We start from the raw sequence: 16,499 nt of genomic DNA on the forward strand, positions 1-16,499 counted from the left end.
TCATCTGAGATGTAAAACAAAAAATGAAAACAATAATTGTTCTTGTAAGGCTCTTCCCCCTTTTTGACTTTGCAATTTATTATATTCCTCTAGCACAGGGCCTGGCACAAAGGTATTCACTAACCTATAGTATAAGTTATTTTGCTTTGTTTTGTTTTGCAAACTGTAGCACAATCTCTGAACTGGCCACAAGATGGCACTTGTGAGCCATTTAAAAAATGATTCACGTCTAACATCAAATTCCACAAACCCTCATGGTTTCTCCCAAGTTTTGGACTTCTTATTCCACCCTGAAAGAAATAAAATGTACAGTTATGGGGCTTCTAGAGCAGGGAGTGTTATCTGACAGTCTAATCCAGTCTGCTAACCTGAAGGCCCAAGATCTCAGGACCTGTGATGGTTCCACTCTTTAAACTATTGGTGAGGTATTGGGAGTTATTTTAAGTATTTCAGAAAAGGAATATTTTAAGTATTTCAATTGGTGATGAAAATCAAATAGCTTTTCTTTTGACTTAAATTGCTATAGCCTTACTCATTTAATAGCTAAAACCTTAACAAATTGGAATCCATTAGGAAAACGAATCAGTGTATCAACATTACTGAGTTGGAGCCTTTTACTTGTGACAAGAGTCCTAGAAATGGTAGGTGAGAAGCTTCACCAATTTTAAAGTGTTTTTTTGTGGTCTTGAGCACTTTCATCTTGAATTAAGCTTCAGGTGAAGGAAGCTGCTGGAATCCGTGATCATAGAATCGGAAAGAGATATGAAGACCATCTAATCCGTCCTCTTATCTATTATAACAGCCTTTCTACAAAAAGTATGCCATTGGCCAACCTCTACTTGTGGGTTTCAATACTGAATCACGAAATTATACATTCTTATAATTTATCATCATATTTTTAAAAACCTCTCAAGTTCTTCTCGGTATCCTAGTCTATTCTTCCTTCACTGTGATAGCCCTCAAAGTATATGAACAGTATCTTAAGGTCTTCTTAATTCATTGTATCTCCAGGCTCATGTTCCCACATTCATGAATTGTCTCTCATATGATCCTTCAAAAGCCTGGACACCCTTCTTAGTATAAGTTTGTTGTAGGTTAAATGTGGCCACATAGGCTTTGCAATTCCTCCCACCAAGAAGGAAATCTATTTCCTCCTCCCTTGGATCTGAACTGGTCCTGTGGCTTGACTGGAATAATGAAACATAGTATGAGAGATGATATGTATCTTTTGAGGCTAAGCATTAATACATTCACAGTTTCAATTTTCATATCTTGGAATGTACTTTCTTGAGCTCATGGACAGCCAAGGTCTCTTGAAGGCAGCCCCTGCTGAACTCCTAGCCAAAGCCAACTGCAAATGCCAGTATTTTATCAGATCTGTCTTTTTGTTCTATTGATGGTGTCCTTTGCTGTACAGAAGCTTTTCAGCTTGATATAGTCCCATCTGTTCATTTTTGCTTTTGTAAATGCCAGTATTTCATACATCCAGCCACCCTAGCGCCTCAGGGAACGTCGGCGAAGCAGAAGAGAGTGCGGTCGTTTCAGAGTCATGGGAGATAATAAACTGTAGTGTTTCGAGCCACTAAGTGTTGGAGTAATTTTCTATGTGATCTTAAAACTGATAGGTCCAGGTTGCAAATGGCTTCGAAGTATTAAACTGAGATCTAAATATGTTTCCTATGACTAATAGCCAGTAATAAAAATATTTTTTCTTCTTTGATTTTGTGTAATTCTGGTAGATTTTACAGCTGTGTTTTTATAACCTGTAGAGTTTGAAATAATTTCTGAGACCAGGACATTCTTTGCTTGTGTTGACTTAAAAAGAAAGACTGTCGAAATTAGGCCTATCTCTTATTTCTTAGTTTCCTCTCCTGGCAATCAAGGAATGACTTCTGATTTTTTTTTTTTTGGTTTGATGGATTGATAACCAAGATTTTCATTTTTAATACCTAACTGTAAACCAAAGGCCTGAACATATACCATCTCAGCTAATCCATACAACCATCTATAGCAGGCATTAATAATCCTCCCTTATAGGGGAATAAACTGAGATTCAGAAAGGTAAAATGATTTGCTATAGGAATTAAATGCTAGAGATTAGTCTTGATTAAAAATTCTGTGACTCCTGTCAACTATACCTTTTATTTCATCATCAGTGTAAGTGGATGGAGCCAGTAGGCTGAGGCAAAGACACAGGATAAGAACACGGCCACTTCTTTCACTGGAGAGCTGACTTGACCAAGACAGGTGACAGCGTTTGTGGGGCTTGGCCTGGCCTGGGGAGTCAGGGCCCAGGTGAAATGAAAAGGGAATCCATTGAGAGAACAGCTCGCAAGAGTCAGAGCCTTTGCAGAGTGAGGTGGGCATTGACATTCACCTGCACACACATACACGTATTCCCCAGCCCTGTCAACCGAGGAGACTTGGACAGGACACCCCGATTAAAATGAGCAACCCGGTGCCTGGCTGATTCCACAGTATTACTCCTCTACTAACAAGAACTAAGGGTCACTCCTCGGAGAAGGGGTTCACCCCAGGGCTGGGCAGGCAATGGTGAAGCTGAGCCTGGAAGATCCTGCAGTGCCAGCAAACAAGGCCGTGCACAGGAAGGGCGGGGACACAGCAAAAGGCAAACAGGCCGGCTGGAAGGGGCCTCGCTGCCAGATTTTAGGACTGTCTGGTTATCAAGTAAAACATTGCAGTAATGGATTATAACCCACTTAACAAAGTGGGAAACCCTGAGCCCATTCTGATATTTAAACAATATATTCATTTATCATTTTTTGGAAGTTTGATTAGGAATGGGATATTTACATAGTTTCAAATACCTTCCCACAAATTATTTGTTAATTACAACAGCAAAAAGAGTACAGTGGAGAAGTAAGGCAGTCTTCACCTTAATCATAAGACCGATGTGAACAGCGTAACTTCGTAATCATGTGCCAACTGGTAAGATCCATGGAGGACACAGCCTGCCTCTTGTATAACCTGAACCTAAGCCATGAGGAAACATCAGACAGACCCAAACTGAGCAACGTTCTACAAAACACTGGCCTGTAATCTTAAAAAAATGTCAAGATCATGAAAGTCAAGGAGAGACTGAAAAAACTCTTCCAGCCTGAAGACGTCCAGAGAGGTCCTGACAGCTGAGCCGGCGCGGGTCTGAGTGGGTCCTTCTGCTGGAAGGAGCGTTGCCGAGACATGTGGTGAGGCTCGAATTGGGTCTAGGTCTTAGCTGTTGGTAATGTGTCTGTTAAATTCCTGGTGCTGGTCCATGCAGGAGAATGTCCTTGCTCGTAGTGAGCACTAGTATTTGTGAGTGACAAAGCACTGGGTCAGCAATTCACTCTCAAATGGCTCCAGAAAAAAAAAAAACTCGGTACTGGTCTTAGATCTTTTCTGTAAGTCTAAAGTTGTCTCCAGTTAAAAACCTTATACCAAAAAACCCTCATTATTTGTTTACTGGATACAGTGATTCTCTACTCCCCTCCTATTCCATGTAGCGGGTCAAAGAAATACGGAATTCCTTAAAGAGAAAATTGTAAATAAGGCCACCCAAATATCATTCAGAATTCAACAGTCAAGAAGCCACGCTCCCGAGCTTGGTGGCGAAGGCGGCTGCTTGTGTTTGAGGTCGTGGTGGGAGCTGGAAAACTAAAGGGGGATGTGGAGAGGGTGGCGATGACGATGATGATGACGATAAATAATAATACCATCTAGATACTCAGTGCCCACCCAGAAATTCTAACTTTTATAAGCACTTTGCATATATTAACTCATTACTCCCCTTAACAATCCTATAAGGAAGTCATTTTGGTTAGTCTCATTTTATAAGTTGTGAGCACTGAGGCCTAAAGGGGTAAAGTGACTTCCCTGAATGGAGGAGCGAGGCTGTGAATCCAGACGGACTGGCCCCAGGCCCCGCGCTCTTAATCACTAAAGGAAAAATAAAGGCTTTCAAGGAACAAGAGAGTGATGTCATGTGCGGAGATCTGGACAAGATGGAGCCGTTGGTGAGCGAACACCTTCAACTGTGCACATCTGTCTGAAGCTCGCCAGGAGCCCGCACCCGGTAGGAAAAAGGCCTTCCCACCCTGTACTGCTGGTCCGAGTGTGAACACCGGGAAGGGCGAAAGGATTTACAGCCGCGGCACCGAGTGGGGACCTGAACTTGACGAAGCGCACCGTGAACTTCTCATGTGTTTTCTTTGAGTCGCACCCGCACAACCATCCTGCAGCTTGGCTGTTTATTGGAAGGGTGTCAAGCACACATGGTCAAGACAAGGAAAGGCTAAGGCCTGATTGATTCAAGTGCTGAAGATACAAGGAGCCACTTTCAGCTTAGGTACTTTGTCACTTAAATAGTCAGCAAAGAGAAGAATAAGGCAGAAGTAGCAGCTCCTGGTCATCTTCGTCCCGCACATCAAAAAGTGCGACACTGAAACTGAAGGGGCTCGATGACTGCGGCGCACGTTGTGAGGTCACCTGTTGCCGAGTTGCCCGTGGTAGGAGGCAGCAAGAGGTTCTGGTTTCGTATTGTGCAGCTCTGTTCTGAGAGGGTTGGGGCAGAAAGCCCCGCACCTCACAGGACCTGGGAGACAAGGAGAAATGTCCGTGACGGCCTCCCAGGGGAAGTGGGAAGCGAGTGAGAGGTGGCCCCGTAGCAGCTCCTGCAAGCCGTTCATGCTCTTGGCTTCCAGGGGGAACCTGAGGTGTTCCCAACCCTCGCAGACGGCAGCTTGACCCTTGGCCTCGGGATCTAGGCAGGGTCCCCCCTGGTGTGCCATGGTGAGGTCCTTCCTCTGTAAAGGGCTGTTGAAAGGCAGTCCTAGGACAGGACCCTGGTGTGGGGAATGGCTGCTGGACACTGAGAAGATGCCCCTAGGAGGGCTTGGCATCCTTGCTGGAAGGAAGGTATAGCAAACGCTGTCCTAGTCCCCTAAAAAGGCAGTGACACTAGCTGCAAGTGTGAGAATGGGCCGTGGATGGGCAGTATGTGGTCATCTGGGCCTGGAGTCCTGGTCCCTAAAAGGCCTTCCTTCTTCTCTTTATGTCAGAGCAGGTAGATAGTCAGACATGAGCAGGGAGAGGTGGGGGACTTCAGGTGAATGCTTGCTTACATTCTGCACATTCCGGCAAGCCGCTCTGGAGTGTGGAGTGAGAATACAGACGACACACTGGCCAGAACTGGCGGCTCCAACACGGAGGAGAAGCTGACCAAACCTCACCCCCAGATACATTAACAAGTAAAGATCACGCCCCTCCTTCATTAGCGAGGTAAAGGCACACCTTCCTGCACCAGGACGGTTCTGATGAGAACCAAATATAGCTCGAGATCCCTCTGTCCGGGCGACGTGAGGGTGGAGCAAGCCTGAAATACAAAAAAAACTCTCTATTCCCTTTGAATATTCATATTCCTTTACACAGAAAGGCTCCTTACTGTTTCCTTGGCACGACTCCCCCTGGGTCTACCCATGCCCAACTCTTGGGCATAGACTTTTGTCTGTCTCTAAACTCTTGGTCTCCAAATAAACTCCTGATGCTCACTGGATCTTTTTTTTGCATCTTTTTTTAATTCTTGTGATGAGATAAAGAATCCATTTCCAGTAACATTTGCACTAATTTGCTTTATAAACTCCTATGACCAGATTTTCCCATGCTCAAGAATCCTTATTATTCATTATGGATCAAATCTTGCTGAATAGGTAATAAAAGCAAAAATACAAGTGGGACTACATCAAACATCTGCACAGCAAAGAAAGAATCAGAAAAATGAAAAGACAACATATGGAATGGGAGAAAAATTTTTGCAAAGTGTACACCTGATAAGGAGTTAAATATGCAAATATATAAAGAACTCATGCAACTTAATAGCAGAAAAACCCAAAATCTGATTTAAAAAATGGACAGAGGGTTTGAATAAACATTTTTCCAAAGAAGATATAGAGATGGCCAACAGATACGTAAACAGATGTCAACATCACTAATCATCAGGGAAATGCAAATCACAATGAGTTATCACCTCACACCTGTTAAAATGGCTCTTATCAAAAATTCTAAAGGTAATGAGTGTTGGTGAGGCTGTGGAGAGGGGAAGCCCTCATTCACAGGTGGTGGGGATGTGAACCGGTACAGCCGGTATGGAAAACAATGTGAAGATTCCTTTAAAAAATCAAAAATAGAACTACTATATGATCCAGAAATTCCACCTCTGGGTATTTATCCAAAGAAAATGAAGACACTAACTTGAAAAGATATATGCACCCTATGTTTATTGCAGCATTATTTATAGTATCCAAAATATGGAAGCAACCTAAGTGTCCATCAATGGGTGAATGCATAAAGAAATTGTGGCATATATATAGGATACTATTCACCCATAAAAAAGAATGAAATATTGCCATTTGCATTAAAATGGATGAACCTTGAAAATCATGCTAAGTGAATTAAGTCAGAGAAAGAAAAATACCACATGATCTCATTTATATGTACAATCTAAAAAGAAGAACAATTAGGTTCATAGATACAGAGAACAGACTGGTGCTTGCAGGAGGCAGGGAGTGGGGGTTGATAAAAAAATGGGTGAAGGATCGAAAAGGTAGAGGCTTCCAGTAATAAAAAACATGAGTCCCAGGAATGCGATGTGTAGCATGGCGACTATGATTATTACTGCACTGCATTTTCAAGAGTTGCTAAGAAAATCAATCTTAAAAGTTCTTATCACAAGAAAAAAAATTTGTGGCAATGTTTGGTGGTGGATGTTGGCTAGACTTATTATAATAATTTTGCAAAATATATACAAATATTGAATCATGTACACCTGAAACTAATATAATGTTATATGTCAGTTACACCTCAATTAGAAAAAAATGTCTCGCCAGATCAAGTGCTGGTCCCACTGGGGAACCAGAGTTCAGCCTTTAGAGCCATTGCTTCCCACCTGACTCATCTGGTGCAGCTTATCGACGGTTTGGTTGTGAACTGAACACTTTGAAGTCTGCTGCCATGGCCGGACGCTGGGACTGCACAGTGCTGGGCCCAGAGAGATGGAAGTCACACCACCCGCACATCCTTCCTTCCAGCCTACCTAATTGTCTCAATTTGCTTTGTAAAACAAAACATTGCTGATTCTGGTTTTATGTCTTATATTCTCTGCTTATTCAAATCTTTGAATTCAAGAACCATTTCAATTCCTGAAATTTTCACTGAAAAATCAAGTTCAGACAGATCATTTGCCTCCCCTTCTGATGCTCTCTAGATTTTGCTTCGATTCAATCTTCGTTTACCTGGCATTTCCTGTTTCATCATCCTAGGCTTGCGTTCCATTTTAATTCCCCTGCAGTGTGTAGAAAGGGCTAAAGTTAGCCTTGAATGATAAGGGACTGATGCTCATTAAATAGGATTTGATCAATATGGAAGGAAGCCAGGCACACTTTTTTTTTTTTTTTGGCTTTTCTCCAGACCTTATGAGGTTGATCTACGGATTGTGGCATTCGATTATATTTCATATGCTTGCATTTTTTAAGACTATTTCCCCCACCTCTTTCATAGCCTGAATTTCAGGCTACTTTTGGCCATCCGGTTTGCAGCAAGTGGAAGAGAGAAGATAGCCAGCTCTAGTCAGACATTTCCAGCTCGGACCTGGTCGTGGCTGCCCCTTTTCAGCTGGAAGGGAGAGTTTGAGGTGAAATCTCAGGCTGGGCCTTTTCTTTTCTCTTATCAGTGTCGTATCTACATTCAATGGCTTCTTTACAGCTGTCATTCCTCTTACAGAGAAGAAGAGGCATCCTGACTTGCTTCTAACAGGTTTCCCTAATATAATGCATTGGGGGCAGGAGTCCTGCCAACTTCTGCTCCTGCTGCATTCCCAGAATCTTCCCCAGGGCCAAGGACACCAACCATGCTCAATAAGTAATTGTTGAATGGTTGACTGAATTTCTATTCCCAGTTATGAATTTAATCTCTGCAAAAAAATCCATTCAAAAAACTTGTCCAGAACAAATCTAGAAACATTGGCATACATTTCCTTTTCATTTAATTTCTCTCCAAGAATTAATTTAGCCAATGATTACTGAAAATGCATGTTAGTTAAGTGTTTCAAGGTAAAGAAATACAAGTCAGAAAAGCAAGGGCTCAAATTCTGGCCATGTTATTTATTATCTAAGTGACCATGGCAATTAATTCATTGCTTCTGGCTCCAGACCTCTCATTTATAAAATAGAATAAAAGTGCTTACCTTTGGGGGTTTTGCAAAAATTGAAATGAATACCACATGCAAACTATAGTGCCTGGCACTGGTTACTTGTCCCTAGTGATATCATCAAGTATACAAGGCTCTGTGTTAACAATCCAAACATGACAAGGAAACCCCCTCAAGATGTCTTCCATTAGTCCTGGGAAAGAAGACACCGGTACAGTTATGCTGCCAAAGAAGACGGTGCCATCGCTTGCCTGTAGGCACAGGAAAAGGCTTAGGTGCCGCTTTTAAAATCCAGGTTATGTTGTTTTTCACACCAATAGATCAAGAGATGATTGCCATTGAAAAGGTAGTTTTTTATACTCACATATCCCTGTGGCCCTACCACAAGGGGTGGGGGCACAGGGAAGTACTGGGTTCGTCAAGAGGGTGAAGGCGCAGGGATGTGGGAGAGTGGGGGGGTGTGCGCAAGAACCTTACATGTTGTTTCTGTGGGAAGGGATGGAAGAGACAGGGTAAGCAGGTTTGGGAATGGCTAGTTGGAATTATTTCAGGAGGTCTGGCATGTAAGGGCGTTCCTAGTTGTCTGGCACCTGGCTGTGGATTGAGTAGGGCAGGAGTATAGGGGACCAGGGTATGAGAGCTCCATAAAGGAGGTGGTGGGCAGTGTGGGCTCTAGATTGGATGGTTTCCATATGAAAGGTACATTCCCAGGTGAATTGTTGGCTATTTCTAGGAATTAGCTAGTCCTGGGAGGGGCAGGCCCTCCAGGGTCAGCAAGGCCCCAAGATGTCAAAGCCCCAAAACACAGAGTAAAAAGACATGATTAATACAGTGGCTGAGAACATAGGAAGCATGGAACCAACCAAGCCCAGATCTGTCCCTGAGTCTGACTCTATGACCCACACCCACCTGTCCCCTCTCCCAGCCCATGTGCTTCCTCATAGCCCTCACCACTGGGTCTTCTGTCTGTTTACCTGTTTGTCTATTTATCCATTACACTGTCAAGTGCAGGAAGGCAAGACAATTGCTCGACTGGTTCACTGCTCCAGTTCTAGTTCCTGACATTGCTTGGCACACTGTAGATGCTCAAAAAACACTGGCTGAATACATGAGTGAAAACAGTAGTGTTTGATACGTATGTGTGATTTGTGTGTGAATGTGCACATATTATCGTTAAATATGTGGACATGTGTTCATGCTTGTGAGTATGTGCGTGTTTTGTGTGGAGCAGGTCCTAGACTTTAGTCTAAGTCATCCATGTCTACTTCTAGGTTTCATCCAAGACTGCAGGAGCTTGGAAGACCCCTAGATAGGGTCTGAGGAACTTCCTGGGAAAGAACTCACCCTGGGGGGGCCGGCAGACAAGTCCAAATAGCACCAGACACTTCAGAGCTGGTTGCACCTGCGACGCTCACTTCCCTTGGAGGTGTCTTGGCCCTGCACCTTGTGCACTCTTCTGTGGCTCTTGCAAGAGAGAGGCCTGTATTTAAAAATAGAAGGATCTGTTTTTACCAAAAGCTCTATAGTATTTTAAGTTGCGTATTAGTCCAAATCCAACCAGAAAATAAAAACCATACCAGATGATCAAAAAGAAAGAATCTAACCTGGAGGATAATTTACAAGGTGCTAGAAATGCAGTTAAAGAACCAAACAGGGAGGTGTCAACCCTGAGATTAGAAAATGCGGAACTGAAGCCGTGGACGAGACGAGTCACTGCCCGAGACATTTCCTCAAGCAGAGAGAGGGAGAAATGCCCTGGCTTCCCCCTTTCTCCCCTACCAAGCTTCAACCAGTGCCTTCCCTCAGCCAGACCTGACCACAGCTGGCAAGGAGGTCTGGAAACCACAGTTGGCAAGACTCGACTACCTATGGTAAAGAGCAGCAGAGGGGAAGGGCCGGGACAGAAGCTGACAAATGGCAAGCAGGGTGAGGACAGCACTGGGTAGTACGCCACGAAGGGGTCATGACATAAAAAATGAGGATGGCATCAGCTCACCGGCACCTTACCGCACGACTTGGCCTTTGGAGGGTTTGGCACGTGAGCACCCCCAGCTAGGCGGTGATACCCCGAGAAGCAGAAGCAGCCACTGGCAGGGAAGGCAGGATAAGAGGCAGGACTGACATGCGTGGCGGTGGTCCGTGATCTCTGTCGTGCTGCTTACACAGTCTCAGAGAAGCAGAGAAACGGCAGTTACAACTCCGTAACTTACAGGAATGAATAACAGGTGACGTTTATGAAGTATTAATTTTGCTTTGGTAAAGTTATGTCCTCTGATTGCATAATTTTATTAAATCCTCATAGCAATACCACACCCTCAGGTGGGGTCACAACTCTTGGCCTGGCACCTCACGGGGCCCGTGCTTTGGCGAGCAGCACCTTCCTCAGAGGGTCCTCAGTCCCTTGTTGGTGGCTGAGGTGAGCAGTACCATTCAGCCAGGGAGCCCCGGCATGGGACCGGGACCAGCCTGAGCCCTGATCCCTGTTTTTTCCCTTCAGGGTTCTTTCTTTCTCTCTCCCTTGCATGTAAGGCATCAGGTGCCCCGAAGACCTCCAGGGCTGGTGCATAAAATTAAGGTCGTTCTGGAGCCAATGGCTGAGTCCTTGTCCAGGAAAGGCAGCCTCCCCAGCAGGTTGCCTCAGAGGCTGGCACAGTATTTCTTTCGCACGATTGCGTGGGATTGGACTGCCGCAACGGTTCTGAAGTACATTTTCTGTTGACTTAAATTGCTATATGGATAGGGTCTTGGAATATTTTTTTTTTTCCTCACAGTCACATACTTTCGGGACCATCTGTTGTGAATATCCCTGTTTTAGATGAAGAGATCAATGCTATAGACAAAAATGTGTATTCCAAGATTATACAAACAGTAAATATTGAATCCCAGATTTTTAAAAAGGCATTCTGACTTTAGATCCTGAGCCTTATTTTTTATGAAAGCAAGAGAAGGCACATGCTGGGGATTCTCAAAAATAGCTGGGAGACACTAGAAAATGTAAAAGATCTTACTTACTGTAGTAGACATGTGAATGGGGATAGGTTGGCAGAAATAAACTTTAGAGAAATGTGGTATTAAATGTGACTACATCTGTATTATGCCAGGGCTGATGGGACTTCCAGATTGCTTCTACAACTGGGTATTTCATCAGTTAGAGTAATTCTCCAAACTTCAAATGAACAGAAAGCCAGAGGAGAACAACAGATTAAAACTCCTTTTAATCCCAGTATAAAATCTTCCCCCCTTTGCAGTGTCCTTGTAATAGAAGGACTCTCAGATCTCTCTGCCTCCCACCAGGGCTGCTGTGCAGGGCTTATGCAGGAGGTCCTTGACAATGCTCCAAGTTAGGGCTTCACTTCTCATGGGAACATGAGGGAACGCGGAAAACCCTCCAGTTTGTTTAACGAAGAAACATGACCTTCAGGCTCTTATTCTCAGGGGCGAGTCAGGTGGCCATGACTGCAATTCAGGTCTTCGGTGGGTAGTGTATAAATATGTGGGTGTGCAAAAGCAGCTGTCACTTGGCACAGCGGGTGGAATCACTGGCTCAGTGGATTTACTGGGTTTTGCACTTTAATTTCAAACTCCAAGTAACAATCACAGATAACCTGTTATGAAGCCCGTCACTGTGTTCCTGCTGGTGACCATCAGCATTTGCAGTTACTCTGGTAAGTGGCCTAGAACATACATTTCTCTACTTTTCTGTTAATAGGATCATAACTAGTAAGCCTAGGCTCTCAGTGGAATATGGTTGAGGGAGTTTGAGAACTATGGGGTGATGATGTTGGAAGGGATTTCAGGTAGAGCGTGCACCAGCCACGCCTGACTCCGACCCAATACAAGTATTGTCCGTAGTGACTCCTACGTAAGAAGTCAGCCAACTCCCACTGGAGATGAACAATGCACATTTCATTGTTGAACACTGGTTGCCATAGTTTCCTTATAATCATGAGTCAAAATCTAATTTTACAACTTCTTCCTTTGAGCTTTTTTCCTATTTTCTTTCCATCATCTCTAATCAGTTGCCTGATTGCTTCCCTGAAACATAGCTCCATTTATCTGTTCACACAATCAATAGAGATTTATTGAATGGCTACAACTTGTTGGGCCCTGGATAAGCATTGGAAGATTCAGACATGAACCAGACATGAATACTGTTTTCAAGGTTCTTATAGTCTGGCAAGTGAGATATGACTTCTCTAGGCAGAAGTCACTATAGTACTGAACTTCTGTAATGCACAATGCCGTATTCAGAGAGCTCTGTGGGAGTAGTGAGAGGTGAACAGTTCAATTTCTAGGCCAGGATTTTGAAGGAGAATGGCAGGAGGGAGTCATTTTAACTACATACAGGTAGATCTATTTGGGAGCATCTGCAAAATGCATCCTGATGGCCACTATTCATTGAGTGAGCACAAAGCTTTGATTGTCTTCCCTTGGGAATATGGAAGTACATACAGAGAAGACATTCACCAAAGGGTTTCAAATAAGAAGTAGGAAGATGAATCATGAGGAACCGGTGCTGCCCACACCCACACTGTCAACTTTGGCTTGTAGTTTTCACTGAATTTTTAGACCAATTTGTAATTTCACCAATTTTGGCTATTTTGTTATTCTTTTGTGTCCAGGAGCAAATAGCTATGGGTAGAGGTGGAAGGAAATAAATAATCCTTCTCTGGGGGAGAATTTTGAAAGGCAAATGGGTGGTAGAAGACGAAAGAAAGGTGTGCACAGGCTCCCTTTTTATGATTTAAATGGGGAAATGAAAAGGATTCCAAAGGAAGATGAACTATGGCGGGGTCTTAGCCAGCAGAACGATGTGTGTTCTTACGTGTTTGCTCATGCATGTGTGTGTTTATTCATCTACACATATTTTGTAAAAATATGTATTGTATTTGTCCCATTCTTTACAATTTCCCTCCAATTCATCTTTTGTGCATAAGTTATATTTCTAAAGTCAAAGACCTAAAACACTGTTGGTCCATATAAAAGCCTTGACAGCTCACCATTGCCCTTGGGGAAGAAATCTGAAACTCTTTCATGTGGCATCAAGACCCTGAAAAATCTGACTTCCCTTAGGTCTTCCTGCCTCACCTGCCTTACCCCCTCCAAATGCCCCGGGGGGACCCACACCCCACCCACCCCAGGAGGAAGGCTCCCGTCCTGTGTGCACACCTCCCTCTCCACGTGTCTGTGCCTTTGTTAATTTTGTTAGAACTCTACTCCCCTTCTTTGCCTGTGATCCTGCCCTCTGCTCCAAGACACGGCTCCTGCAGCATCTTCTCTCTGGGGTGTTGCTCTCCCACATCAGAATTTGCCGTCCCTTCTCTTATGCTTCCACAGAGCTTTGTCCATGATTGCATGGCACGAGCTGCACGGTGGCATACGCAGATCTGTATTGCCCCCTAGACTGTGTGAGCCCTTTGAATGGAGTGTTCTTGTAACCTTCCCTATGTATCTGCACCAGCTGGCATAGAGTTGGTGTTGATTATTTTTGCAGCATTGACCTGAATTGTTTGGGAGCAGTTTCCTGGGCTAAGATCAGGTCCGTGCATGTCCCAAGTGGAGATGTAACATGGCATTTACTCTTTGGCCTCACAGACATGGACTCTGGACACGGCCATGTGAACTGACACCCCTATTCAGTTAACACCACTATCTATTGACTGCTTGCTTACTACATGCCAGGGTCTGTTCTGTGCATATGGACAGTGAATAAAACATGAATTCCTGTTCTCATGGAGACTGCATTCCAGTAAGAAGATGAAGGCAAAGTAAATAAATAAATATTTAATATTTATGGAATGGTAAGAAAAGATTAAAGAGGATAGAGGGGACAGATGGTGCTATTTTAAATAACTCTTTGAGGGGGCAACATTTGAACAGACACCAAGTAATGTGAGGAAGAAAGACATGTATCTGTCTGAGGAAAGAAAGTTCTAGGGAGATGGAGCAGCAGGTGCCAAGGCCCTGAGGCAGTTTTAAAGGGAAATCGAGACGCATGGCCCTGGCACGGAGCCGCCAATAGATGGGAAGGTGGTGAGGCGGCAGAGCTGGGTGTGTCTGTCTCACTTGGTTTCTCCTTTGCTCTGCAGCTGCTGCCTTCATTTTCAACAGATTACCACTTCCTGTCAACAATGCCTTACCTTTACCTCTGGACAACATTCTCCCAATCATGGATCCATTAAAGCTTCTTCTGAAAACCCTTGGCATTTCTGTTGAGCACCTTGTAGAAGGACTGAGGAAGTGTGTGGATGAGTTGGGACCAGAGGCCTCTGAGGCCGTAAAGAAACTGCTGGTAACTACAGCTTGTGGGGCTCATTTGCAGAAGGGCAGGGCCTAGTCACACTGAACACCCCCCACCCCAGCCCACTCCCCCCCTACTCTGTTTTCCCTGGTGAGCATGTATCTGCCCCTTATTGCCTGCACTCCTATAAAGTTTGCGTGTCCTGGAATCTCATGGCAAGTGCACTATCTGCATTTCCAAAAGCCATTTTTGAAGGAGAGAGACCTGTGTTCTAGGTATGGCTTTGCTGTTTCCAAGCTCTGTGATTCTCTGTGGGACTTGATCACTCTGAGCCTCTGTCTCCCAGCAGTAAATGGCGGCTACGTAGGATACTGACTCTTTTTGGAAATGTGTTAATTACATGTAAGCTACTCTTATGTTTCTTCTTGTCCTTCTGCCTTTCAGGAGGCCCTGTCACATTTGGTGTGACGGCAGGTGGAGCAGGCGTGGGCCGGGAAGGGGGACGGCCTCTCCTCCGCCCTGGCCGACACTCATTCCGTCGTCCTAGGACGTGGGCAGCCTTGAACAGAATGAATAAAGCAATGAATAGATTTCCATCTGTCCTATTTTTATTTCTGGGGACTCTATTCAGAAGGGACTAACCAGATAAATTTTCCCTTGGGTCATAAACCCTAGAGAGCCTGGTATCAAAGCATGCCACGTTTTCAATAAGATGTAATCATTCCTTCCCTTCTCCTTATCTCTAAGTTAAGCATCTACATTTTCTTTATCTGACAGCGTTTCCAGACCCCTCACGCTGCTATTATCCTATTGCTAAAGAAAATTTTAAACATAAAACGAAAAGAATTTTCAAAAAATTGTCTGACAAGCACAGGGCCTTAAAACCTCATTGGTTTGGAGTCTCCATCCGTAGAATTTGAGTGTCTGTTATGTTTGTAGTTATACAGGGCAACGCCATAGCTTTACAGACCCTTCCGCCTAGTTAGTCTTTACTACATCCTCCTTGAGCACGTGGACTCTGAACTATCCTTTCCTTTGCCCAATGCTGTTATCTATAGTGATGCCAGAATTATCTTTCCAAGGCATAGTTCTGGTTGTATATGACCAACTACAAAATATATTTCAAACTCCTTAGCATGACGCACAAGACCCTTCAGAATCTGGCCTTTGCGAGCATGTCTGGTCTCACCAGTGTTCCTTCCTTCACATGTGCTCTAGTCCAAGTCTTGCTGAGAAGGTAACTAAATCTGTTTGCTGCTGATGCTTTTACACCTTAATGAAAAGTCATTTGTTCCCACCTAAAATGTCTGCCTTCAGGCCCGGTCTTGTGCCATTCTTGGGACCGTTTGCCCCGGGATCCATTCCCCTGCTCTGCTCTGTGCTGATGCCGCCACAGATTCCCATTTGATTCCTTTTCTCTTTGCCTTCTTTGGGGCATCACACGCACCCCCGGGGCTGCCAGTGGAGGGAGGAGGCGGGGCAGGATGCCGCCCTGCGGGTTGCCCCACTCAGGTTCCCGAGTCAGTTGCCCTTTGGGTTGGGTTCTGCCCCTGGGAGGCCCAGGCGGAAGCTCGGAGGTGGGAGACGAGGAACGCTGGGGCGGGGCCCCTCGCTGCCGGTCTGCGGAGGTCTCTGGGAGGGCCTGCGCCGCACCTGAGGCCCCTCGTCCTGCCGGCGAGCCTGCGGCGGCCCCCCTTTGGCAGGCGCCTCTAGCCCCCGGCTCTGGCTGTATCAGCTCTTCTGGTTTCCTCTCCAGCAGAGCTTGGTAGTGGCTTCCTGCCGTTGCCAGTTTCTAGGTTGCTGCCCCCTCACCGATTTGACTTCTTGGTTCTTCTGTCATCTGTCGAGTCCCTTCTGCGTGGTGTGTTCCTTCCGTTCCAAGCATTAGTGTAGTTTCTGTTTCCTGGTTGCATTCTAAGACAATGTTAACTGTCGTCCTCTCTGTGAAGGTTACCTTGATTTCCTGCAATTTCTTGCCTGCAACTTCCTTTACAACTAAAAATTGTTGCACTTTGTGATACCTGTTTTCCTTCCTCATTTTACTCAAGTCGGTAAGAA

General features: G+C 44.7%; 1 protein-coding gene and 1 long non-coding RNA gene across 2 annotated transcripts; one reads left to right on the top strand and one right to left on the bottom strand.

Annotated features, from left to right (window-relative positions):
- Positions 1–3,282: 3,282 nt before the first annotated feature.
- Positions 3,283–11,553, bottom strand: LOC130680451 (uncharacterized). Its single transcript, XR_008993484.1, has 3 exons — positions 10,208–11,553; positions 9,545–9,680; positions 3,283–7,336 (listed from the first exon to the last, which is right to left on the bottom strand). It is a non-coding gene; the product is annotated as an uncharacterized LOC130680451 (long non-coding RNA).
- Positions 11,554–11,696: 143 nt separating this feature from the next.
- Positions 11,697–15,031, top strand: SCGB3A2 (secretoglobin family 3A member 2). The gene is made up of 3 exons (XM_036894586.2): positions 11,697–11,865; positions 14,290–14,492; positions 14,886–15,031. Exons 1-3 carry the CDS (start codon positions 11,811–11,813, stop codon positions 14,907–14,909), a joined length of 282 nt encoding a protein of 93 aa, XP_036750481.1. The 5' UTR covers positions 11,697–11,810; the 3' UTR covers positions 14,910–15,031.
- Positions 15,032–16,499: the final 1,468 nt, after the last annotated feature.

The sequence above is a fragment of the Manis pentadactyla genome, chromosome 13, assembly GCF_030020395.1.
Source record: "Manis pentadactyla isolate mManPen7 chromosome 13, mManPen7.hap1, whole genome shotgun sequence".
NCBI classification, from domain to species: domain Eukaryota; kingdom Metazoa; phylum Chordata; class Mammalia; order Pholidota; family Manidae; genus Manis; species Manis pentadactyla.